This window comes from Temnothorax nylanderi, unplaced genomic scaffold (genome assembly GCF_030848795.1).
Source record: "Temnothorax nylanderi isolate EJ_2023f unplaced genomic scaffold, tnyl_v1.0 TNYL_tig0118_pilon, whole genome shotgun sequence".
Taxonomy (NCBI): domain Eukaryota; kingdom Metazoa; phylum Arthropoda; class Insecta; order Hymenoptera; family Formicidae; genus Temnothorax; species Temnothorax nylanderi.
The window spans coordinates 1-24356 of NW_027249180.1; the positions used below are offsets into that span (position 1 = coordinate 1).

A 24356-nucleotide genomic window follows, 5' to 3' on the forward strand; every position below is an offset into this window, starting at 1 on the left:
TATATATATAATATATATATATATATATATGTATATATATTGTAGCTACATTGTATTTTTAAGGACTGTGATTTTAATTCATTCAGTTATGTGATAATATTTAATTCATTTACTCGATTATGTAGCTCTACTAAATTACCGTCCTTTGAATCTGAATCCTTTAAACGAAATTGGACAATTCGTTGAATCTAAGTTTATCAGATTTTATCTTTCTTCCTATTTTTATCCGACACTGTATACTTGTCAAAACTTTTCGTTGGATCAAAAGGTTCCCATCTACTCGCTGGAAAAATGTGTTTGTTCCTCTCGTACCATGATCTAATGAGAAATAACATAAAAGAGAGAATTATACAAAGTATTCTTTTAATGATAAATACCTAAGTAAAATTTTTCCGGCATGTGATTCCTCGGTTTCGACAGAAGCATCGTGCATAACACGAATATCATCGTGAACGTCAAATGTGAACAGAGGTTCGCTTTTTCCTCGTGCCTAATTGCAATATTACATACATTAAAATAACATGCCAACATTGTGATATTGCTTCATAAGTTTTATCATTTAGTATCTTTACCTTAGTTACAATAAAATCGTAAAACGTATAATGGTGCGGTAATATAAGAAAGATCCTTCTTGACATACATTAACTGATCTGCCATTACTGTTTTAAGCTCGCTGAATTCACGCTTCAGAACTTCTAAACATCTCTGAAGAAGCTGATAGATAGAATTACCTGTATGTAAAATTTAATTTATGCAGTAGAACATTATATATCACGCCAATGTTACTCCAAAAGTGACACTGGAGTATTTTAATAACTTAAAAATTCTCTAAATTACTGAGACATTCACCTTTCTTCATTATAACACTCCGACGATAGCCAGATCCATCCCAATAACTGAATGTGATCTCAATTTCTTCTTCCTTCAACGCGTTCTGCTTTCTAGCCCATTCTTGCCTCAATTCTTCCTTAAGTTTATTTTCCTCCTCCTCCCTTTCCCTATCTGGCAAGAAACTTGTATCTACATCTGGATTTTTCTTAATCTTCTTAATCGCGAGGCCATCAGATTGCTCATTTTCTGACTGCGGGGATTTTTCGGCATTGTCTTCGTCCAGATTAAAAGACAAAGCTTGAATCTGTCTCTTCTGTTTGTTCTTTTCTTTTCCTGCTCTTTTTCACGTTCCTTGTATCAAAGCATGATATGTATGACTAGATGACATTCAGAGCACTGGGCGAAAATCACATAAGAGCACTGGGCAGAAATCACACATATATACAGGGCGTTCCACGCCAAATCGGACACCATTTAGCTTTTGCATCTCCGATTTTTTGAAAATTTTTTATGTTATAGTATTGGTTGAAAGAGGCCTCCATGATTTTTTTCAAATTTTTTTGTCGAGACGTTTTCAAAATATCGATTTTTGAAAAATTACGTTACTTTTTTTTTAAACGCCCATAACTTTACGAAAAATGGGCCAAATGGGACGTTTTTTTTTCAAAATTTTTCTTTTTAAACACACTTTTGATAAAAAATATCCAAAAAATTTTTTAAACTGTATTTCTATAAGATTTTCAAATTTTTGACACAAATTGTTGATTTACAAAAAACACGTACTGATCGATTTTCTCCAAAATTTTTTGTAAAAAACTATCATCGATTCCACAACTTTTAAGCCTAAATTTATAATAGGATAATGACGGGATCTATTTTTTTTCGATTTTTTAATTTCCATCTTTTATTTATCCGTGCTGAAAAATATATATAAATCTTTTTTTCAGGCTTATCGGCAACAGTCATTGTTATTTATTTAAAAACGCTCAGACATTTTAATCGCGCAGTACACACACGATACATATATGTGCATATCGAAACTGGCGATACTAGCACCGCCCTGGTGTCGAAAAAGTGAAAGTGACGCGACTCCAGCCAATGAAATGATGGCATGGCATGAGAGACGGTCGACGTAGACGACGACGACGTATCTTAAAAATAAATTTTCACATTTGGACTTTGCGTCGCAATATCTCCGCTCGTAGGGCACGTAGCGGAATATTATAAGAGAAACCCCCCCCCCTAATTCGACCCCAAACTATCGATCAAGCCTACTTAGAACTTGATCCGTTCACTCGTTATCGAGATCTCAACATCTCGAGTACTCGCAACTCGTCGCGTTCGCGTAAAAGAGTCACGGTCGGTCTCGCTCCGCGTGTACTTGGCGCGAGACACCGAGGACCGTGTCTCTTGATACTAGTTTTAGCTAGAAAATTGATACGTACAAAGCTCAAAAGTTACCCGCGCTATAAAATGACGTATCCAGGTCAGCTTACATTGCAGCTGTAATCACAGAACATCATAGATTTTTTTCGGCCTTGGCCTCTTTTAGACACGAGGAAAAAGTGTAGTACAAGGCGAACCTGCACGCGGATTCTTTATCGATCAGTAACTCACATTTTTAACTTTCCTGACAAGGAGAGGACCAGGTAGTGCCCTCACCGATTTAAATAAATTTTTAATAGTGGCATCAAGTGGCACGATGCAATACTCGAGCATTCGCAAGACATTTGCATCGAAAGTTTTCGTGCACCTTATCTACCGAGCACGCAAACGAGTTTCACAAGTAGTTCGTGTGGCACAGTGGATAAGGCGACGCGTTAGAACGCTGCAGGTTACGCGTTCGAGTCTAGCTTTTTCCAAATTTTTTTTTCATTTTTTAATTTTTAAAAAATATGCATTTGACAATAAGTAAATTTCGATGCAAATATCTTGCGAATGCTCGAGTATTGCATCGTGCCACTTTACCATTAATTAGTGGGGGGTTAACCCTACAACATATTAAAAATTTATTTAAATCGGTGAGGGCACTACCTGGTCCTCCCCTTGTGAGCTCAATTTTGCGAATTTCTCAAAAAACCAAACTGGGAAATATTCTTAAAGGATCACACTACCAGAATATGTAAAAAAATCAAAAATCGAATTTTTCGAAATTTGAAACCTTACCATCCCCCTTAAAGTAGAAACTTTACCCTTTAAAAGAAAAAGAAAGTTTTTTAAATACGATAATTTTTCGATGAGGTATCCTTATTTAAAATTATGCAAAATTTTGATGTTATGTATGACGAGTGTATGTCTTATTCTTACATCGTTTTTATTTCCGCTCTTGTTTTATTGAGCTTATAAATTTTTATATTTATAACATCTATGCGCAAGATCGTTATAGCGTCTTTTACAGTATGCTATCTTCTTATTATTTTATTTTTATAAAAAGTTGGTTTTCCTCTTGCTTTAGATTCACGATCAAAATGGTACTCATCCAATTAATCATCATTGCCCTGAGCGCTCTATATATTTATTATAAGTTTGTCATATTCAATTTTTGGCGCAAGAGAAACGTCATTTACATCGAACCCGTTGTGCCAACTGGAAACATAACGGCTCTTATAAGAGGAAAAAAGCAAATAGGCGAGTACATCTATTATCTTTCGTAATATTGACATAGACAATGTAAGTGTACAATTAGTTTTTCGAATGCAACTCTCCACATCTTTTATTAAATTAAATATATAAATAATTTAGATGAAAAGGACAGAATTGAAATTTAAGAGTAAAAGTAATTTACGAACATAAAGTTTAATAAAAATTAGGTAATGTGGTATTGTTAAGTAAATTAGGATTATTTAGAATAACTTCCAGACAAATTTCCATTAACTATACATTCATATTCAATCAAAGAATATATGACTTAATAAGTTATACTTTTATCTGCAATATAATTCCGCAAAAAATCGTTTTTTCATCAAGAAATAATATGCCAAATAAATATGTAAAATGAAGCTTTTTCAACAGGTGTATTTTTGCATGATGCCTACATGAAATATAAGGAACATCGGGCTTTCGGAATGTATGCCCTCTTTAAACCATACTTTATAATCGCCGATCCCGATCTTATTAAAGTGGTTCTAACAGAGAAATTTACAAGTTTCCATAATCGTGGAATACACTTCAATCCACAACTTAATCCACTGTTCGACAATTTGTTCTGTATAAATGGAGAGAGATGGCGAGATCTGCGCGCCAAGATGACACATACTTTTACTGGGGCAAAAATAAAGCAGATGTTCCCAATTGTCAAGGAATGTAGTGAGAGACTCGCGAAATATTTAGAAAGCAAAGCACAGACGAGAGATTCTGTTCAGATGAAAGATATGTTTGCACGGTAATTATTTTTTTTAATTGTTACTTAAACAAAGTTTTGCAAACAACAAGGAATAGAAACTCCTGAATTTAAAGATAAAAAATGTAAATATTATGAAAGGATAAACAGCATATTTGTATAAAGAAATTTTTTTACTTAATTTTTTTTATATATCAATCTTTCTTTATTAGTTCAAGTTATTTCTCATAATTTCAATAATTTTTTAACATCTTTGATGTTTCGCACATTTCGATAGAATTTGATAAAAGTTAGTAAAAATTATTTACCAATTTGATCAACAGATATACTATAGATGTAATAATGTCAACTGCTTTTGGCATGACGTCTAACTGTATTGAAGATCCGAATGATGAGTGTCTAATCCAAGGAAAAAAATTTTTAAGGATAAAAATATTACGATTTATCCTGTTTGTGTCCCTGCCAAAAATTATGGATTTCTTTTCCATATCCCTCGCGGACCGAGAGACCACCAGCTTTTTTATGAATATGTTTCGAGAAAATGTGGAACGCAGAAAAATTGATAATATCGTAACGAACGACTTTATGAATTTGCTCATTCAACTTATGGAGAAAGGCTACGTTAATCCTGACGATGTCAAGAAGACCGACGTAAAATGTTAATATATATTTTTAATACATATTGTATATATTATATTAATAGTTCCTCTGTATGTCTTAAAAATTTACATCTGTTATCTCACGTTGCAGTTTTGTAAATCAAATAATTAAGAGATTTCTCTTGAAATAGATTGTTAAAGAAACTTATGAAATTTACTTGTAGCAACCATAAATGAGCCACTTACCATGGCGGAAGCAACCGCACAGGCTTTTGCCTTTTTTTTTGCTGGCTTTGAAAGCTCCGCGGCGACAGCGACATTCGCTCTATACGAATTAGCACAAAATCAAGATATACAGGACAACGTTCGCGAGGAAATCGACGAAACGTTGGCAAAACATGGTGATCTCACCTACGAGGCTATTAACGAAATGAAGTATTTGGAAAAAGTAATAAATGGCAAGTATTACAATAAGTAACAAAAATATTTCGTTATTAATATGTAAGTTTAAATAAATTGCTTGTATTTTGGATAATATATATTTTCATACTTTTCTTCTACATATTCCAGAGACTCTGAGAAAATACCCCCCACTTCCAATGTTGAACCGCATTTGCACAGAAACAATAGACTTGCCAACAGTAAATATCCGGGTCCCTAAAGGGATTCCTATCGTTATACCGGTGCTTGGGCTGCACCGAGATCCCTCGATATATCCAGACCCGGAAAGATTTGATCCGGAACGATTCGCAGCAGATGAAAAAGCGAAAAGACACCATTATGCCTTTTTGCCATTTGGAGAAGGCAAACGAAGGTGCATTGGTAAGGATATGAATAAATCCAATAAAGTGTGTGGTTGCTCAAATCAATATGATAAGAATTAGTCGAAATTTATGGAGGATATTCGTCTATGGAAATCTGTCGTCCATGCCAAAGTTGAAGACAATTGTCTGCATGATTGTTGAGTAATTAATTATTGAAGTTATACTCTCTCTCTTTCTCTCTTATACACGGGACATAGCAAAAATGTTACCTAACCTGTAATGTAACTCTCGAAAGCATATTAAAAATAATGAGAATTTAATGAAAATAGGTGCAAATAATTCTTTACATATTTAGGAAGGACTTTTTCGAAGACTGAAGTGATTTATCTTCATAGTTATCAAGAAATTGTAAAAATAAAACAGGACCACATTTATTATTGTCACATTTCAACGTGGATAATAACGTATTTGGGTTTCAATTGTAACAACATTTTTTAAACCTTAAGAAACAGCAATTGAATGCATTCCACATATTTATTTGCTAAAACTTGTTTATTTCACGCGACGAAAATCTAACCTATAGGCTTTCCCCCTGCCGAGCCACCCGCTCCGCAGCGAAACGTCAACCACACACCTTAAGCCTTAATATATCTATAATAATTTATTTATCGAATTATTGTTTAAAGTTATTTTGATCGTCTTGGGCACGTCTGTCTTTTGTAATATTTGCATTTTAATTCACAATGTGGAGCGTCACAATAGTTGCGTCTTAAAGACTTCTTCAATTATATTTAAGAAATGTATTTGGTAATTATTTAGATTAACGCGTACCCTCCTCCAATAACTTTAACTTTGATATAACCCTGAGTAACTTTTCTTTATAACTTAATCGTCGGTCATTGCTTATTTAAAAGTTGAGAACAAAAAAGTTCGAGAAATATAATAGTTTAATTGTGTCAATGCTAAGAGAAGTAATTTACTGATATGTGTGTATAGACAGTACGCGTACATGTAACCGTACAATAAGAGACCTACTTGTTTTGCCACATAAGCAGGCTGGGGTTGGGTGTGGTGAACCTCGCTTCGATCCACCCCATCCTGTCTCTGCATGCTTACAGGACGCAACAAGGTCTATCATTATATCGGTTCAGGTTTTCAACTTTCCACGCGAACCGAAATCCACCCCTCTCCCGTTTACATTTGTACTGTCTATATACACATATATCTGTAAATTACTTGCCTTGGCAACTGACACAAACTGTTAAATGTAGAAATTCGTGTAGATACATAATAACTCGACAAGAGTAACGCAAAGACTGGCAATAGTAGAGAAGTAAAAGCTTCTAATAAGCAATGATAAATATTGTGATGTCCTACAGTAGGTCTACATACAAACTCACTATTCTTATATACACGTTGTTTGAAAAATACGTATATTTCATTTAAATTCGTTTGTTCATAAGTTTTAAATAATGACCGACGATTAAGTTATAAAAAAAAGTTACTCAGGACAACACATGTCAAGGTTAAAGTCATTGGAGGAGAGTACGTTAATCTAAAAAATTACAATATTTTTTAACATTTTGTTCGATTTTATTTTAATAATAATTGTTGAATCACGCGAATGTTTATTAAGAAAATTTAATAAAATATAAATTATATTTATTTTGGTAAATTACACTTAATTAAAATATGTTGTTTCGCTCTTTTCGCAAAAATATTTATAAAAAAATTAATTAATAACTTATTAATTTAATTTTCTAAATTTTTGTATGGTTTTTTTCTATGAAAAAGATGAGTAAATATTTTTTATATTAATAAGAAAAAACTTGCTAAATCTATAATAGGTTACTATCCAAACGTTTTATATAAGTTTTATCCATTAGTATTATTAATTTTTAGGTCTACGATTTGGCAATATACAAACCAAAATCGGACTCGTAAGTCTTCTTTCAAAATACAGATTTAAACCGCATTCCCAGACTGCGGTACCTTTGATTTTCAACGAAAAATCTTTCGGCCTCGCAGTGAAGGGTGGTGTATACCTCGTTATCGAGCCACGATAACGTGAATTAAAAATATTTCTATTTTTGGCTTATTTGAAGAATGCAGAATAAATTGCAGTATGTATGTCTGCGGGTAAACGTAAAAAAACTGTTACATAAAACAGATATTTTTGAAAATATTAATTAGAGGAAGATGGAGTAATTCGAACCACTCTAAACCTTTTATAAGATAACTTGAAAACTATTAAAGATAACTAAACTTTGTTCTTGTTGAGTTGTAATGCTAAATTTTACAACGTGATTCTAACAAATTTCGTTTATTTATATTAAGTTTAATGTTATTAGTTTAGTTATTAACATTCGAAGGTAGATTTTTATAGAGTAATTTCAACCACGTTGGGTTATACACTTTATTAATTTTTGCAAAAAATAATTTTTTTTGTATTTTAATGCATATTAATAATGAAATAGTCTATAATAATTATTATATTACATATTTATTATATTCTAATTTATTACAAACTTTAATTTTTGTACTCTTTGTAACAATATCATACAAATATATGTAACAAGTTCAAACCTCATACCTAGACTGCAGTGCCGTTTATTTTCAACGAAAAATCATTTGCTCTCGCAGTAAAAGGTGGTATGTACATATGTTATTATTGAACCACGATAAAATAATTGCGCTCTTCCTATATTTTTCGAATAAGAGTAGAATTTAAAATATGTCTGCTCTTATTCGAAAAATATACAGGTGTCTTAGGTTTTAACGGCCAGATTACGGCCAGTCGGTCGAAGGGTGGTGCGCACTGCATACCTCCTTCGACTAGGAAGCTTATTCTCCCGGGGTTCGGCCTTCCGTGGTATGACATACCGTGTGTCTTTGTTTTCGGATTATGTGTTTCCTGGCGCTGAGCTCAGGGACTGTTGCGTTACGTGACGTCGTACCTCGTGTAATTCCGCGTAACGTGACTGTAGTCCATGGTATGGTGTTTAAGGGAGAGAGTTTTTTAGTGGGTGCAAGCCCCACATACCCCGGGTGCCGGGGCCCGGGATGATGCGCGAGGCATTTTTTCTCTTCCTACGGGAAACAAAAAAAAAAGATTGCGGCCAGTATATGGAGGGGTAAAAACATACACCTACGGTACATTGGCCTAGTTTACACCGTGCGACCTGATCGCGACCTGACCTATGCCCTGACCTAAAATAGGCTTCTAAACAAAACGTTTACACCATGTCCCAGTGAGAAACGATACATCGGATCGACGTCGATTAGATATCGAAATCTCGATATCAACATAAAATCGATCTTCACATCAATTTCGATATTCAGGTGGTCACAGTTTCGAGCATTCCCGCCCAGCTGGAAGGTGGCGGATCTTATTTTAATCCCCAAGGGAGAGGCTCCCCCCTTGGGAGAGGTGCCTAAGGCTAGGCCTATTTGCCTTTTAAATGAGATCGGTAAAACGTTTGAGAGGGTAATAGCAAATCGTATTAATGACTGGCTAAATGAAAATCCGAGATACGATCTGTCCGTAAATCATTTTGGGTTTAGGAGGTCGCGCTCAACCGTCAATGCCATTTTCCTTGTCAGGAAGATCATTACGGAGGCTCGTGCGAGGGGGAAGACGGTTTTGGTGCTATCCCTCGATATATTGAATGTGTTTAATTCGATAAAGTTTTCTGGCATTAGATATGCGTTGAGGTCTAAGCGCATTCCTAAATATCTCCGCCGTATAGTTGAGGTCTACCTTGAAGGTCGAAAGGTTCGGTTTAGGGATGTGAATGGAGTCAGACGTACGAGGAGGGTTCGCAGGGGGGTCCCACAGGGATCCGTGTTGGGTCCCCTCCTGTGGAACCTGGCTTTTGATCTGGTCCTGAGGACTCTTTTGCCCCGTGGATGCCATATCGTCTGCTATGCGGACGATACACTCTTGATCATCGAGGAGGACGATTTTGACGCTGCTTGTGCCTTGGCTGTGGAGTGTCTCGGGTATATGTTGAAGAACATAAAATTTCTAGGCCTCAAGATATCCTGGCCTAAATCTGAAGCCATGTTTTTTGGCCAATATCCGCGAAACGCGGTCTTTAGTTTCGAAGGTGTTGAGGTCCCCATATCTAAGTATATGAAGTACCTTGGAGTAATAATAGATTCTGGCTGGACCTTTGCTAGACACATAAAGTATGCAGCGGAAAAGGTGTCCGGAGTCGGTAGGGCGCTGTGTGGCATCCTACCGAACCTGCGTGGGCCGATAGAGAGTAAACGTAGACTATATTATAGGGTTGTCCTCTCTGTAGCTTTATATGCTGCACCCATCTGGAGCCAGGCCCTTTTTTCAGAAAACATGCAAATGATCATGAGGAGGGCACTTAGATTATCAGCCCTACGCACCACTATGGCATACCGGACTGTGTCGTATGAGGCTGCAACCCTACTAGCGAGGACCCCTCCACTTCATTTGTACGCGGATTACCTACAACGCACGTATCTTCGTCTGCGTGAATTGAAGGAGGATGGAACGTTTACTATCGACTCTCCCTCAGATGTGAGGGAATCTGAGTGGTCTATCCTGAGGGATCGGTGGCTTGAGCACATTGGCGATAGTGGTTTGCCCGGTAAAAGAACACGAGAGGCGATTTCTCCGTCCTTTGATCTGTGGTTGGACTGACGTTCGGGTTTCCTGACCTTTCGCGTTACGCAGCTTCTTACGGGTCATGGCTGCTTTGGATCCTTCCTTTATCGAATCGGCAAAGAAGAGACGTCAACCTGTAGATATTGTTCCTCGGCTGAGGATACTCCAGAGCACACTCTGGAATCGTGCCCGTTTTGGGGCTGTGAGCGTGGGGAACTGACGGCAGTGATTGGACAGGACCTTTCGTTGGCGGTGGTTGTTAACCGGATTTGTAAATCGCAAGAGGCATGGCGTGCCTTCTCGGTTTTTGCGGAGCGGGTCCTCTCCCGTAAGGAGGAGGACGAGCGAACTAGACAGCGGGGTCCTGTGGACCTTAGTATAAATATTGACGACGCGTAACTGTCTTTAGGTTAGGTTAGTTTATTTTGTACATGTTAGACTTTGCTTTCTTGCGGCGTGCGATTTTGCGGCGGTGTGGTGATGTTCCTCTGGGGGTGGCTGGCGCTGGTCTTGCTCGGGCCTCGTCCCTCTTGGGGTCCGGTGCATCGTGTGAGCGATGTTCCCGGATCCCTGGGGGGGGCGGTGGGCCGGGTTTGGCCGGCGGCTGTCGCCTTCTGGGCTCGTTGTCCCTCGTCGCGCGGCACTTATGTACTATATATTTGTTCTTCTCGGGGATGCTGTCTTGGGGTCGCGGGGTCCCTCTGGGGTTGGCCGGCCGGGGCTGGTTGCTCGCTGCTTTTTGGGGCTCTGGCACCATTGCTCCGCAATGGTTGCTTGGAGCCTCTTGTGGCGGCCGGCGCCGGTTGGTCGTCCCCTGGGGGTCCCGTTTTGCGGCCTTGGGGTAGATTTTTGCCTCCGACTTAATTTTTCCTGTCGCTCCCCTTCAGCCCTCGGGTAGTTGGGGTGCGACATTCATACTTTTCCGCCTGCGCGGTTTTGGGACGCGGGACCTCGGGTTCCGATTTTTGGTATTGGTGGGTGTGTCCCTTTGTCCTTGCGAATTAAGTTTCGCGCAAAATTTTTGTGGAACTTCCTCTCCGGATAGAGAGAGCTCCTGTACGTTTTGTTAGTACGCGTCTTTCGTGTACTTGCTTTTACGGGGGGGCGCGGACTCTCCTGAACGAACGGTCCCGCAGCCGATGAGGGGAGCCCCCAATGATGTGACTGCCCGCGGTTACTATCATGGGGGCTCTCTGAGGCGGTCGGATGGCGGTGCGTGGACCCTGGATGTTTGCAGGGCACGGGGCCCTCACATCATTGGTGTCGCGTGTCGGGCGTTTGATTGGGGATCTTTCTTTTTGGGGGACAAAGTGCCCCTCCTTCCTGTGACTTCCGAGTGTCTCTTGTGCAGTGTTACGTTTTTCCTAGCGCCTGGCGTGTGGACTGTTGCGTTGTATGATGTATACGTCTGGTCTTCCGTGCAGCGTAACTGTGGTCCGATGTGCTGAATGTTAGGGAGAGGGGTTTTAGTGGGTGCAAGCCCCACATAACCCGGCGGCCGGGGCCGGGCATGCGCGAGGCATTTCCCCTCTTCCGCGTAAACAAAAAAACAAAAAAAAAAGTTTCGAGCATTCATCGACATCGAAATCTTTGAAAAATCGATATATTTCGTATGATAACTAGAGCGACTAGAGCGCTTTTATAACATTTTTTGATGTCATAATAGAGTCTGCAAACGGAGGGATTCCAACCTCTTTGTTTGAAGAATTATTTGATATTTATGAAAAATATAGCAATCGAATCAATGTCGAAACAATGTCGAATCGATGTCAATTTGAACTCTAATGAGGAAATTCACCCGACATAAAAAAAAATTATATTTATTTTGAAATTTTATTACTACTTTTTAACTAAATTTGTTTCTTAAGATGCAACCTATGATTATAAATATTTTCTCGTACTTGAAAAACACACCTTAATGGGATTCGAACTCGGGACCTCTGGATCGTGAGCCAACCGTCTTACGTGGTAGACTACTTCTTAATTTGATGTAAGTGTTATATATAGTCTACATGTGTCATAACCAGCACAAACATATAATTTTTCAAAAATTCTTAAGAAACAAATTCAGTTTAAAAAAAGTAATAAAATTTCAAATCGGATATACGAATATAATTTTTTCTTAATGTCGGGTGAATGTCAGAAACCAGTGCCGGCTCATTACAAATAGGCCTATTGACAGAATAATAGAATAATGACAGTCTTGATGTGTGTATTAACCATACTCACGAAATGAAAATGCCTTCTCACATGAAATTGCACTCGAAACATATTCAGAGCGCGTGCTCAGTCTCTAACTAGTGGGAAATAGTAATCGAATCGATGTCGAAACTATGTCAAATTGATGTCAAAGAGTTTAAATCGACATCGATTTGACATCGTTTCAACATCGATTTGATCATCATTACATCATGCATGATTCTTAATTATTAGAAGTTGTCCCAATATATTTTAAGAATATGTTATAATAATATATTTTAATTGTTTATAATATTTTTTAAATAAATTTATAATTAATTAATAATATAATAATAACTCATTATTCTCACTAAAAAAAGTAACTTATCGTTACCATAACTCGTTTTTCTCATTGAAAAACGTAATCCCCGGCAACAAATTTTTCATATAACAACATATATATAAATGTATATAATCCTTTTCTAAAATGGACATTATATGATATATATATATATATATATATATATATAATCTTAGAATTTATTAAGTAATTATGTTTAACTGTTGATTAATTATGCAAAGTCAGTATATAGTACTAGATATTAGATACTTATTAATTTAAATTACAAAAACATTTATCCAGAAGAAAATATCTCATTATGAAGAATTATACCACTTCTGATAACAATCGCGTAGATATTAATACTCAAAGTTACGCAATAATAATTCTCATAAAACAATATTAATATTAATTACTTTCTAAGGAAATAAATTAAGCCAAAAATAAGGCTGTGATAGATTAGGTTTAAGAAGTTAGGTTAGCGTAAGAGAGTAGCTAGTGTACGCATGGTATGGATGGATGAGTGTGGATAAGATGTTTTAAATTGTAAACCAAGTCCCTTCCTGGCTAATTTTGTAAAGCTGAAGTAAATAAATTCTATCTATTAATTACTTTCTAATTGTCATTGTAGGAGTTAATTACCGAGTTATCTTACATTTTGAATTCACCTACGCTAATTTAGTACAATTCATCAATTAGTTAAAAAGAAATTAGAAATACTGAGCGTCTCAGAAGTCAAACTGACCAATTCCATTTTTGTAATTTTCTTCATTTTACCAGGACACCATAGATTCTCCCCTCGGTCCGCCGGGGGATCCGGTCTCGGGGCTTGAGTCCCGAACCCGGATCCCCTGAGCCGCGGCCCGGGGGAGGGGTGGGCTGGTTCCTCTCACCACGGGGGCGCCAGTCCGTATCCCCCTCCTCCCGGGTCGTGTGGGGGTCGAGGCTCAGGCGGAGATTCCTGAGCCTCGATTCCGCCCCCGCACAATACCCTAGGGGGCGCAGCGATGGGGTGGTGGTCCCCCGTCGCTGCAACTAGGACTGGTTACCCTCGCCCCGTGCGCCATCATCGACGCACGCGGCGGGGGCTCTAGGGTTCCATTAGGGGGTCGGGGTATTTGCCCGCCCCTATGGGCCTTCGAGGAGTAGGGGACTCCTGGTCGGAGTCCGGTGGAGGGGCGTTCCGGATGCAATGATAACCAGTTCCCGGGCGCCCCCCGAGACACCAGTGAAGGCCACACGTAGGGTTTTTAGCCGGTATGAGTCCGGCATAACCGTCCGCCCTTCTCCGGGGGCGGCGGTACTCATGATGAGTTTTCCCTACGTTAAAATTAAAAAAAAAAGGACACCATAGATTTTATAATTTCATCAATTCTTTCTAGTTTTTATTTCATAGAATTGTGATCATTTAGCTTCTAAGAAATTTATCCAATTTACATAGCAAGTTTTAAAAACATAATTAATAATTTGATAATATTTAACTATCACTTATATAGTATAATGTATATGTATATAATTAATAAATTTTTATAGTACACAATCACCGTACAAAATAAGTTTTAGTATATACTTTTAAATGTCAGTAATGCATAAATTTAACATACTTTCAAATTGCATATCGAGAATTGACTTCGGTAACAGGTAGATGCGATTAAAAGTTCCTTGCACCCGGTAACACTCTTCATACGCGATGTTGGCGAATTTATAATCAGTCCCAGCTTACACGCACCAGATAACTTTGCAGGTTTCGCACGATATCTTCGTGGATGCGACACCCCATAAAAGAGGCGACCAAAGAAGACAAAGATCGCAAAGCGCACTCCTTCAATAACAAAAATATCAATATATTACCAATAATAATAATAATTTATTAATAAGAAATATCTGAAAGACTTTTGGTTGCTATTGAAAGAAAAAACAAAAAAAGCTCTCGCTTGTTTTTTTCTTTTCATCAAAATAAATCATCAAAATATTTTTTTTTCTTTTCTCGAAGATGACACAGAGTTGCTAAAATAAAATGTCCAAAAATAATAAGAGAGAAAAAGAGATGTAAAAAATTTATTTTAAGAGCTGAGACAACAGTGTCTCCCTCGTGAATACGTTAAGATAGAGACGTGGATATGTTGTTCAACATACTTGTTAAGCAATTTTGGCCTGTTTATCAGTGAGATCGAAATGCTTTTGTAGACCCTGCCAGCATTTGTAGTAGTCGTCGTCCAGCTTATTGCAAAGCTTACTGGCCCATTCTGTCACGGCCATGCTATACGAGGTCTCGAACATAAAGGCCTGTGTATCGTCAGCGATCCGTTCTGGCACCAGCTCGCTGTTGGACGCAGCCTCGAAGCATTGTTTATCGGGACCGTGCGGAGTCATAATGGAATGTAGCGATGCACCACCGGCAGAAAAACCATCCTCCTTTGCCTCGTAGCGGCCCTTTATTAATCCCATAAATTCGCTCATGCAGTTTCCTAAAAATCCGATAGCAGAATGCCAGGCTTATTGAATATACGTTATATGTTACGAATATAAGTTATTGTAAAAGAAATTAGATAAAGAAAAAGATAGACAAACATATAGTAAATACCTAATAATATTATTAATTATTAGGAAAAAGTTACTTTTTAGTATTTTATTTCCAATTTTATTAGATGAGAAACTAATGTATACCGTAATTTCCTAAAATTTATTTTTTTATAAAGTGTGTAAGGATTAAATTTAATAATTTTTAATATAATTTTAACAATTTCAAAAAGATTTCGTTACGCGTAGGAAAAGATACCACAGCGAATAATTCTGCTCGAATAGTAATGACATTTAAATAACATATTTATAGATAACGTGGACGTTCGATAATATACCTATAAGCCACAAGTATAACATAAATTACGTTTTAAAAAAAGATAAAAAAAGATAAAAATAGCTCATTGTCTCTTTCAAATTATCTAAACTAGTTAAATTTCAAAATAAACAGCTGAATCGTTAACTGCGTCAATAGTGCAAATTAATTCTGCGAAATATTCGCGTCTTGTTAAAAAAAATACAAGAAAAAATTATTGGAATGTATCAATACTCGCTCATACAAGTTCCAACATTCGTCGATAAAACTCTTTGTAAATAACAGCTACGCTTTGACTTTATAAATGTCAAATATCATTATATCGACAAAACTTCTCGCGAAACGCATAACTCGGTGTTGGCAGATGCTGAATGATTCGTTTAGTATCAACAATGGACCGACTTAATCCGTCAACGTTAATCCTCATCGTCGATGGATACCATCGACAAGTCGACATGCGGGCGCGTTTACGTCACGAGCGATTCGCGATCGCGCAACAAGACGCAGCGGCCGGATCTGCAATGGAAATTACGTGTATTTTGCATATTATCGCTCTCCACGCGCCGCCGATTTATTCATTAACGTGGAGAATGGCCCGCATTGAATACGCCGCTATACTGGCCGCTTATCAAATCTCGGAGAAAGCAGCGAACGGCTACTCTTACTGGTGCTCAAACATATTTCGAGATACGTATTGCTTGTATAGCCTCGTACGTTGTTGTTGCGCGGTTTCACATTAGCAAAATTGTATAAATATCAATGCAATGTATATAAAGAAGATTTAATTAATTGAACTATTATATTAATTAAATTCCAGTGTTCTAGAAATATTGAAAATAAGAAAAATGAAATAGAACTAAATACGAAGTGAATTAACTGGATTAAAGAATTAAGTAAGAAGTATAAAATTAATAGAAGTATAAATAATAGAAAATCTATATTAGAAATCTTTACTCATAAAATTACTCATAAAATTAAGATTAAAGAGAAGTTATCTTTAACCAATTATCATTGAATTTTATTTCATGAAATACTTTTATAGAAAGTAATAAAAGTGTCTCACAAGAATACAATTTTTAGTCACGTTTTCGTAGCCGTTTTCCATCGATTTCAGAATAATTACGGAATAAGTATATATAATTTCCTTCATAATAAACGCATATATATGTATATGTACACACTTTCGATATTCGCCGATAACAAAAATGCCAATTATTCTCTCCGCTTATTTATCACAGCTATTAAGCGAGCCTTCGTCAATTTTAATAAGATTCCCGATAATCGGCATTAATTTTACAATTGGAAACTATCACAGCGCGTTTATAGTCCGCTGTCACAATTACTCCGATCGATCCTATAATTTTGCACGTAACTTCTGTACCACGGAATGGTACACATTGAAGACACCGATAATGGCCGCTTCTTGTGGTTTTCAATTACTCAACTCGTAAGAATGCAACCTCGTTGATAGGCACATCGTGCCTACCCGTCTTTCTCCTTGCACGCGATGGACTTTCTCAACAAGAGAGCGCGATAACGCAGCGGAATATGACGAGGATAACCGCGACGTCGAACGAAAGTGGCCCGTCCCGTCTCGTCATAATCGATCGGCATCATATTGCGATCGGCAGTGACAGGAAATCGGTGAAACGACCTACCGGGGAAAGAGACATTGTGCGATCGGTCGCCGGGAAAAATTTCGAGTTTTCTCCGAGCCAACTCGGTTGCACAATTTTCAGGGGCGCTCTTCTGGAACGAAGACGCCGCCGAGTCGAGTACGACGGTGCACTCGCGCTCGAACTCTTGCCGCGTGTAATCGACCCCACGGGATCGGCGACAGGGAAAAGAGCCGCAGAATCCGCAATTTCTTGGTGGTATACCGTGTTTAGTAAACGCGTCACGGATCGTCGAATCGGTAGTTTAATCAAGATAGGTACCAAGCGGTTACCAAGCAAACCAAAGAACCAATCTAAAAGAGACTTGAAAGATATGTCAAGTATCTAAGACGTTTACCTTAAATACCCTTAAATACAATATCTATATAAAAATATAATATCTAATAAAGACCCTTAAATACAATATCTAATCTTTAACTATAATTTCTACAATTTTTTACATATTCCTATAATTTGGAACGATATTTATCAAATTAGCATCTTTTTCTTGCTTAATTATAAATTTAAACAAACTACTAAAAATTATGAAGCACTTATAGAAGTAATCCAGTAATCTTATTAAATATTATTGGCATACACTTTAATTTCCCTCGTTAAATCGCGTTAAGAAAAGTTTACACAGATCAGTTTCATCTGTACATCGGCGCGTATATATAATATGAACGCAAAAGGTATGTACTTTCTAGGAATATACTTACGATGATAATAAGGGGGTCGGAAAGTGTGCTCCTGTACGGACCATCGGGGTGGAAAGATAACAAAGTCGGCCGCGGCGGTTCCAGGCTTGTTAGTGGGGCACGTCAACACGGTGAAGATGGAAGGATCCTGCGGAATTAATTGAGCTACTTAACATTCCGAGAGTGAGCATGATAAAATCCGAAACATCCGATGGATATGTAGAAGAATTTAAAAAAAATCTTACTTATCGCACGTATGTTTGTTACGTTAAAACACAAAAATGTAAAATGCTAAAGAAAATTAAAGAAGAAGCAGTAACGCAATTTACTATTGAAGATAATATTAAATCGTTAATAAGCTTTTCCCTTGCGTTATATATATATGTATATTGTTTATACTCACGCAGTGATCAAAGGAAACGGAATTGATGACCATGAACCTATTGAGATCGTATTTGTACGGTACGTAATTGCCGTGCCATGCGACGACGTCAAAGGGACTGTGACCTTGATTGGCCACGAACAGCTTTCCCTGGTATTTACATATGATCTCGTAATCGATCTCGCGATCATCGTACCAAGCCACCGGTGTCTGAAAGTCTCTCGGGCTCGCCAAACCGTTCGCCCCTGCGCATTTAATTCACAGCCCAGCTCATTAATCCGCTTATTAAGGAAATGTGAATGTATCGATTCTCTCTCTAATGGAAGAGATGTAATTGTTCGACGACAGCATAACAGCATTATGTCGTTTTTCAACAGCTATGTTTCGAAGATAAAATACGAAAAGTTTTATTTACCATTAACGTTGAAAGAATTGGGAATGTGGATTAATTTTCTTAAGTTTCTACAAAAAAGTGTTATAAGCTACTTCCACAATTAATTCTTCGAATCGAATTACCTATTGGTCCCAATTCGGGCAGCTGGAAATGATTGTCGAAGACCTCGAGGATATAACCCCTGGACGGACCAAAGACGGTCACGGAGAATCGCATACCTTGCTGAATGACGCATATCTCGTTCGGCTCGCATCGCATCTTACCGAACTCGGTGACGATCTGCAGATCGCCCAACTGTGGCACTGCAACCGGAATCGAAATTTGACGTATGTATATTCTTTTTTTCCTTAGAAAAAAAAGTAGATGTTGCATTCCTGTTACCACCTACCGATGAGAAAATCGCCATCAGCGTTGTAGAAAGCCCTATCCTTCATGGAAGCGTTGCATAAGTACACGTGTACCGCAACGCCCTGGCGTATCTTGGGATCGCCGGCACCGCACAGAGTGTGAAGACCCTCGATAAAGTCGACTTCGGGATCTCGTCGAGTCGGGACGTCAAAGGTCTTCCATCTTAACTGAAACGCGAACAATTAGCTTCAGAGAAGCTACTCCTTCCGATAGTTCGTAGATTGAAATATTCAGTACAACAGAGATCTATTTTATTTTTCTGTAAACTTAAAAAAACCGTAGGAGAAAAAGAAAAAAAGAGATCTAAAAAAAGTTATATGTATATTAATTGTCTAGTTAAATCGTTGTTGCACCGAATCTTTGAATTTAATATTACGAAAATTTACCTGGTTAGGATTAGGATGAGTATCGTTCCAATCATTCTTTACATAAGATTCAGCTCCATGAATTTTAATGAAAGGTTTGAACGGGCTGTGAACAACGGATGGTCTTATTCGATAGAACCATGATCTTTTATTTTGTCCACGCGGAACTAGAAAATGGAAATAATTGGCATTTTCGAATAATTAATGTCTAGTATTATATTAGGGAAGTAAAAAAATTGAACTATAATTGATCTAGTATCGCGTTGATAAAAAATTAAAACCAAGTGACATTTATTACTACAGAATTCATATTATCTTAAGACTTCTCTTTATCAAAATTTGATAAGAAACAAGTTAAAGACTCGAGACAGAAATCTAATCGCATTCGAGCTAACAATAAGTTTACCTCTTTCAAAACGTAAATTTTCCATTTATTTCACTTTATAAATATATACCTTGATTGACAAATTTTGGATGAAATTAAATTTTTTTAAGTTCTAAATTTATACTGACTGACTTTTTGTTTGACAACCGTAAAAGTTGAAAGTGTGTAGGAATCAAATCAAAACGTATAATTAAAATAGGAAGTGAAAATTTTTAAAGACAAATTCAAGAATAAAAGGATTTTTATTCACCAGTGAACGCTGTGCCCGACAATTGTTCGGCATAAAGACCGTATGGACACTTCTGCGGGTTATTCTGCCCAATGGGTAGTGCTCCTGGACAACGCTCATCCTCGCTGGAGAACTCACAGCCGAATCCCGTAAGATACTAAAAGACACTTCTCGATAGAACAAGCACTCTATCTTTTTCCCGTTAAATTAACACACTATCTTGCAATGTCAAGCGTTAGTTTAGATTTCAGCGGTTCCTACATCACATTTTCCTATATCAAAATATTCTTTACTGTCAGTATTTTATACTCTCTTATTTAAAATGAGAAATATACACTAAATTCTAAACAAAATTACACGAAAGAGTTTGGGTTACTCGTGGGACACCATTTGAAAATTAGATCAGGTAATATTTTCCAGCTATCATTTCCACAATAAAAAGATAGGCTGTTTTTAACAGAAAATACGTTCCGAAAAGTGTTGCACACTGAATTCTTTTCATCTGTCAGAATCAAAACGGTTTTGCTACCTTGAGCTCGTCCTTCATGTCGCCAGCGATCCTTTTTTCCGGAGACACGGGCGTTTCTTTTCCTGGTGTAAAATACAGAAATTTCCGCGGCACTCCCCCGTTTTATATGAACGCGGTCGTCCTTAGGCGACGGCGACGCAACGACAAGAGATCGGTGTTGTACAAAAAACATGTTTACTCACTCCTGGACCAATCGAGCGCGACTATCCGCGTAGGCACGGCTGCTTCTGATAACCAGTCGAAGAGCCAGAAATTCCACATCACGCGACAGAATTTATCGTCAGGTCTCTCACGGCCGGGACGAGCCCCTCGCAACGACACGAAGCTCATCGTACGATATTACCGAGTCGTGTGAACCGTATTCAAATCAGTCTCTGACACCGCCAGCAGGTATTTTCCGTGAGAGCGTCTATTAAATCATGATTTCATTATTTCGGCAATTAATTAAATTCTAGCGGTTAACCTCCTTAAATTACTTACACAATGAAGATTCTATTTAATAGTAATATTCTCCTCTTTGACGTTTTCTTTTATTGTTATATACCCGATATATCTCCGTTTCGCACTTAAATTGGAATTATTAATCTGGTAATTGATATATGATAACGTTTTTAATAATATGAGAATTTTAATGCATTATATTTTTTAATTCCCCTTTCTCGATTTCCATCATGTTTACCTGGAAACACTCTCGTAGCTTTGAGAAGGATTTACGAGTAGAAAAGGCGTGTACTAACCACGTGTGTCATACATTAGATAGCTGTTTTGTTGCTGACTTAATATCATTATAAAATTTACAAACTCGACTTGTTTGTTACATTCAATGACGTATCAAAGTACATTTGCGTTCTACTAGGTGCGCAACTAAGTTTCCGGGTTTTTTTGATCAATAAAAAATGGAAAATTTCAAGAGAAATACAAAAAATGGTTTATTCAAAGTATCGTCCCTCGCTAGCTATACATTTTCGCCATCTCTCTGGCAATACATGAATACCGCGACAATAAAACGACGCGTCTTTGGACCGAAACCATTCATCCAACCAATTTTGCACTTCTTCGAAATTGGTCAAGTGTAGCCCAGCCAAGCCATGCGCCATCGACCGGAACAAGTGATAATCGGAAGGCGCCAGGTCTGGCGAATACGGCGGGTGCGGTAGCAGATCCCATTTCAGCGTTTTGATGGTGTCCTGGACGATGGAACTGCGATGGCACGGAGCGTTGTCGTGCTGCAATATCACTCGTTCGTGTCTCGTGTCCCATTCTGGCCGTTTTTCGAGCAATGTATGGTTTAAATTGATCAGTTGTTGTCGGTAGCGATGCCCATTGACAGTTTCGCCCGGTTTCAGCAGCTCATAGTACACGATTCCTTTCTGGTCCCACCAAAGCGCTCCTTGTCCTCAGTGTCGAAATCGCCACTTCTGAAGCGTTTAAACCAATTTTCACAGGTAGTTTTCGATGGTGCATGTTCGCCGTAGGCCTCCTCAAGCAAACGACGTGCTTCAGCTGCATTTTTTTTTCAAGTTAAAGCAAAAAAGCAAAGCTTCCCGCAAATGCTGTTTATTTGGCACAAAACTCGACATCTCCGTTGTTAGAAAAAATATTTTTGCGTTGCGATATGTGTTTATATAACGACTGGTTATTGTTAACAGATGTCCAAGCTATAACTTCAGACAACTTCAGACATGTAAGTCGAGTACATGTGTTATTGGTGCCATCTATGTGTGAAACCCGGAAACTTAGTTGCGCACCTAGTATAACATTCATATAATTTGTTTAATTATTTTATACAATTATTATATTATTCTTCCTCAATAATTGCCATATAATAAAATATAACTATTATGTGTATAGAATTCAAGAAATAAGGAATAATTTAAAAACATTAGAATATTGAAAAACATTTATTTATTCTTAATTCCGTAATTAAATAACACCGATAACAACAGCTGCACCGATTTCTTCATTTTATCATAACATACCTTATCTTACAGATTCGTGAAGATTAGGAATTCAGTAATTTTCACATCTTTATTCTGGTAAATGACGGGCAATGCTGTAATTTAACAGGAATTCGTTTCGCTTTTCGTCGAAGTTGAATGTTTTGCCGCCTCTGAAACGAGCACATAGCTCGCGCGCATTTAACGAGTAAGTACACAGCATCGCGCGCATTTATGATATATGCACAAACGTCAGAGGATCCTATATACTTATCTAATCGTTTTCACCTTGACGGCTAGTTATCGGTTATCGCGGAGAGTTTGTTGACCGCGAGAAAGTTTTACGTTTTACGTCACGCCGAACGAGTATGCCTCCTCGCACCTTTGGCGTAATTATACGCGCAGTTTCCATCAATCATGATCGCAACGAAGACGTCTGATGCGCTGCAATCCAGATGAAGCAGCGGTAAAGAAAGCAATGTTTAATTCCAGATCGTCTGCTGCTACCGGCAACTCCGCAACGCTTTCTTGTAACTATTTGATAATATAATACAAAACAGTAATTATAAATAAGATTTATATCTGTGTCTTATATAACATTACATTAAAACTTATGTTATGTTTTCCAAAATATAAAGCAAATTTAATTTACACCCGCGAATAGTCACATTAATATATATAATAGTCTGTTATTATATGTAGAATTATATTTCCATTATTCAAAATGATATTCGTATTAGAGCTCCAGATTTAAGCTCGCTCGCGGAAAGCGCAGAAAGCAATGCAGAAAATAACACTTGCCATAAACAAGGCATTTGTCATAATTGCGCTCCATATTCTCGAACTTTCACCGTGCGGAGAATCAGTCATTTACTGATGGTACATAATAACAAGTCGATCGCGTTCGCTTAGGAAGGAAAGCCTTCGGTGTCTTTTTACGCTGTGAACAGAATCGAATTATCGGAATGTTTTTTTGCGCGCCGATCTCGATATTACGAGTAAATGGAAATCGCCACGCTATATAATTAAGATGCGTGATGAATTTGCATACACGTTGTTTTCGCGAGCGACACGATGTGCGGTTGCGGAAAATAAAGAGGAATCTAATTGCAGCTTTTGCTGCAACCTGCAACTGTAAACAGCTTTACGATCCGCGGTTGCATCGCGAATAAATCGACAAAGGCGCCAGAGCGTGAGTCACAATCATGCAAATAGGGCAAATAGAACAATTCGCAAAAGTGCAATATTGTGGGGCAATAGGACAATTCCTATTCCCGTCATTCTTATTTCCGGCACAGCAATATTCTATTTTCTCCCACGAGACAATAGACATACGTTATATAAAAAACAAATTTTCACGTTAGGTTTATTTGGTATTTATGGTATTTTATTATACGATGTTAATATCTAATGCTTATATATATGATACTTAGATATTTTCAAGTTTTTTACTGATTTACGACGAAATAATAATTCATCTATCTGTATTTATACGCTTCGCGGTTTAACCGCCAGATGTTACTTTACAAAAATTCCGATACATAAAAAACAATGGAAAATTCTACTGCACTCTGTGCATTGCGCAACACTGATCCGACTGGTTCTCAAACTGATAAAAATCGAAGTGACAGTCTAAGGCTTTTTCGATAACCGGCTGCGTGTCGGGGCGCGAATAAATTCTCGAAACGCTGACGACGTCAACTCGGGACGGCTAGTTTTATTCCAGTCACAAAAATTGAAAATGCAGACTTGTTGAAAAATTAATGTACGCCCAACCTAATTTCACAGATGATTTAACAACGCTAAACTTAGTAGACCTTAAATTTATTGCTTTCACATTCATT

The 24356-nt window shown here is 37.6% G+C and overlaps 2 protein-coding genes across 3 annotated transcripts; one reads left to right on the forward strand and one right to left on the reverse strand.

Moving 5' to 3' along the window:
* Window positions 1–3284: 3284 nt before the first annotated feature.
* On the forward strand, window positions 3285–8124 carry LOC139776384 (cytochrome P450 6k1-like). The gene is made up of 6 exons (XM_071712969.1): window positions 3285–3459; window positions 3844–4213; window positions 4495–4829; window positions 4995–5228; window positions 5341–5592; window positions 7437–8124. The coding sequence occupies exons 1-6, from the start codon at window positions 3300–3302 to the stop codon at window positions 7598–7600; spliced, it is 1515 nt and encodes a 504-aa protein (XP_071569070.1). The 5' UTR covers window positions 3285–3299; the 3' UTR covers window positions 7601–8124.
* A 6081-nt stretch (window positions 8125–14205) lies between these two features.
* Window positions 14206–20731, reverse strand: Hgo (homogentisate 1,2-dioxygenase). 2 transcript variants are annotated; one of them, XM_071712984.1, is made up of 9 exons: window positions 20576–20731; window positions 20068–20203; window positions 19454–19599; window positions 19048–19234; window positions 18782–18961; window positions 18287–18510; window positions 17905–18031; window positions 14831–15162; window positions 14206–14516 (listed from the first exon to the last, which is right to left on the reverse strand). In XM_071712984.1, the coding sequence occupies exons 1-8, from the start codon at window positions 20591–20593 to the stop codon at window positions 14834–14836; spliced, it is 1347 nt and encodes a 448-aa protein (XP_071569085.1). In that variant the 5' UTR covers window positions 20594–20731; the 3' UTR covers window positions 14206–14516; window positions 14831–14833. The 2 variants fall into 2 exon arrangements, with proteins under 2 accessions (XP_071569085.1, XP_071569086.1); XM_071712985.1 differs by lacking the exon at window positions 14206–14516 and adding an exon at window positions 14542–14701.
* Between the last annotated feature and the right edge of the window lie 3625 nt (window positions 20732–24356).

Bases quoted from the DNA above. Each gene is read 5' to 3' on its own strand.
- LOC139776384 (XM_071712969.1), top strand. From the start codon at position 3,300: ATGGTACTCATCCAATTAATCATCATTGCCCTGAGCGCTCTATATATT. The intron at 4,830-4,994 runs GTTAATATATAT...ATTTACTTGTAG, and splicing joins CAAGAAGACCGACGTAAAAT to CAACCATAAATGAGCCACTT. The intron at 5,593-7,436 runs GTAAGGATATGA...ATTAATTTTTAG, and splicing joins AGGCAAACGAAGGTGCATTG to GTCTACGATTTGGCAATATA.
- Hgo (XM_071712984.1), bottom strand. The intron at 19,600-20,067 runs GTGAATAAAAAT...TCCATTTTCTAG, and splicing joins GTCGGGCACAGCGTTCACTG to TTCCGCGTGGACAAAATAAA. The intron at 18,511-18,781 runs GTAATTCGATTC...TTAAATGCGCAG, and splicing joins GCCCGAATTGGGACCAATAG to GGGCGAACGGTTTGGCGAGC.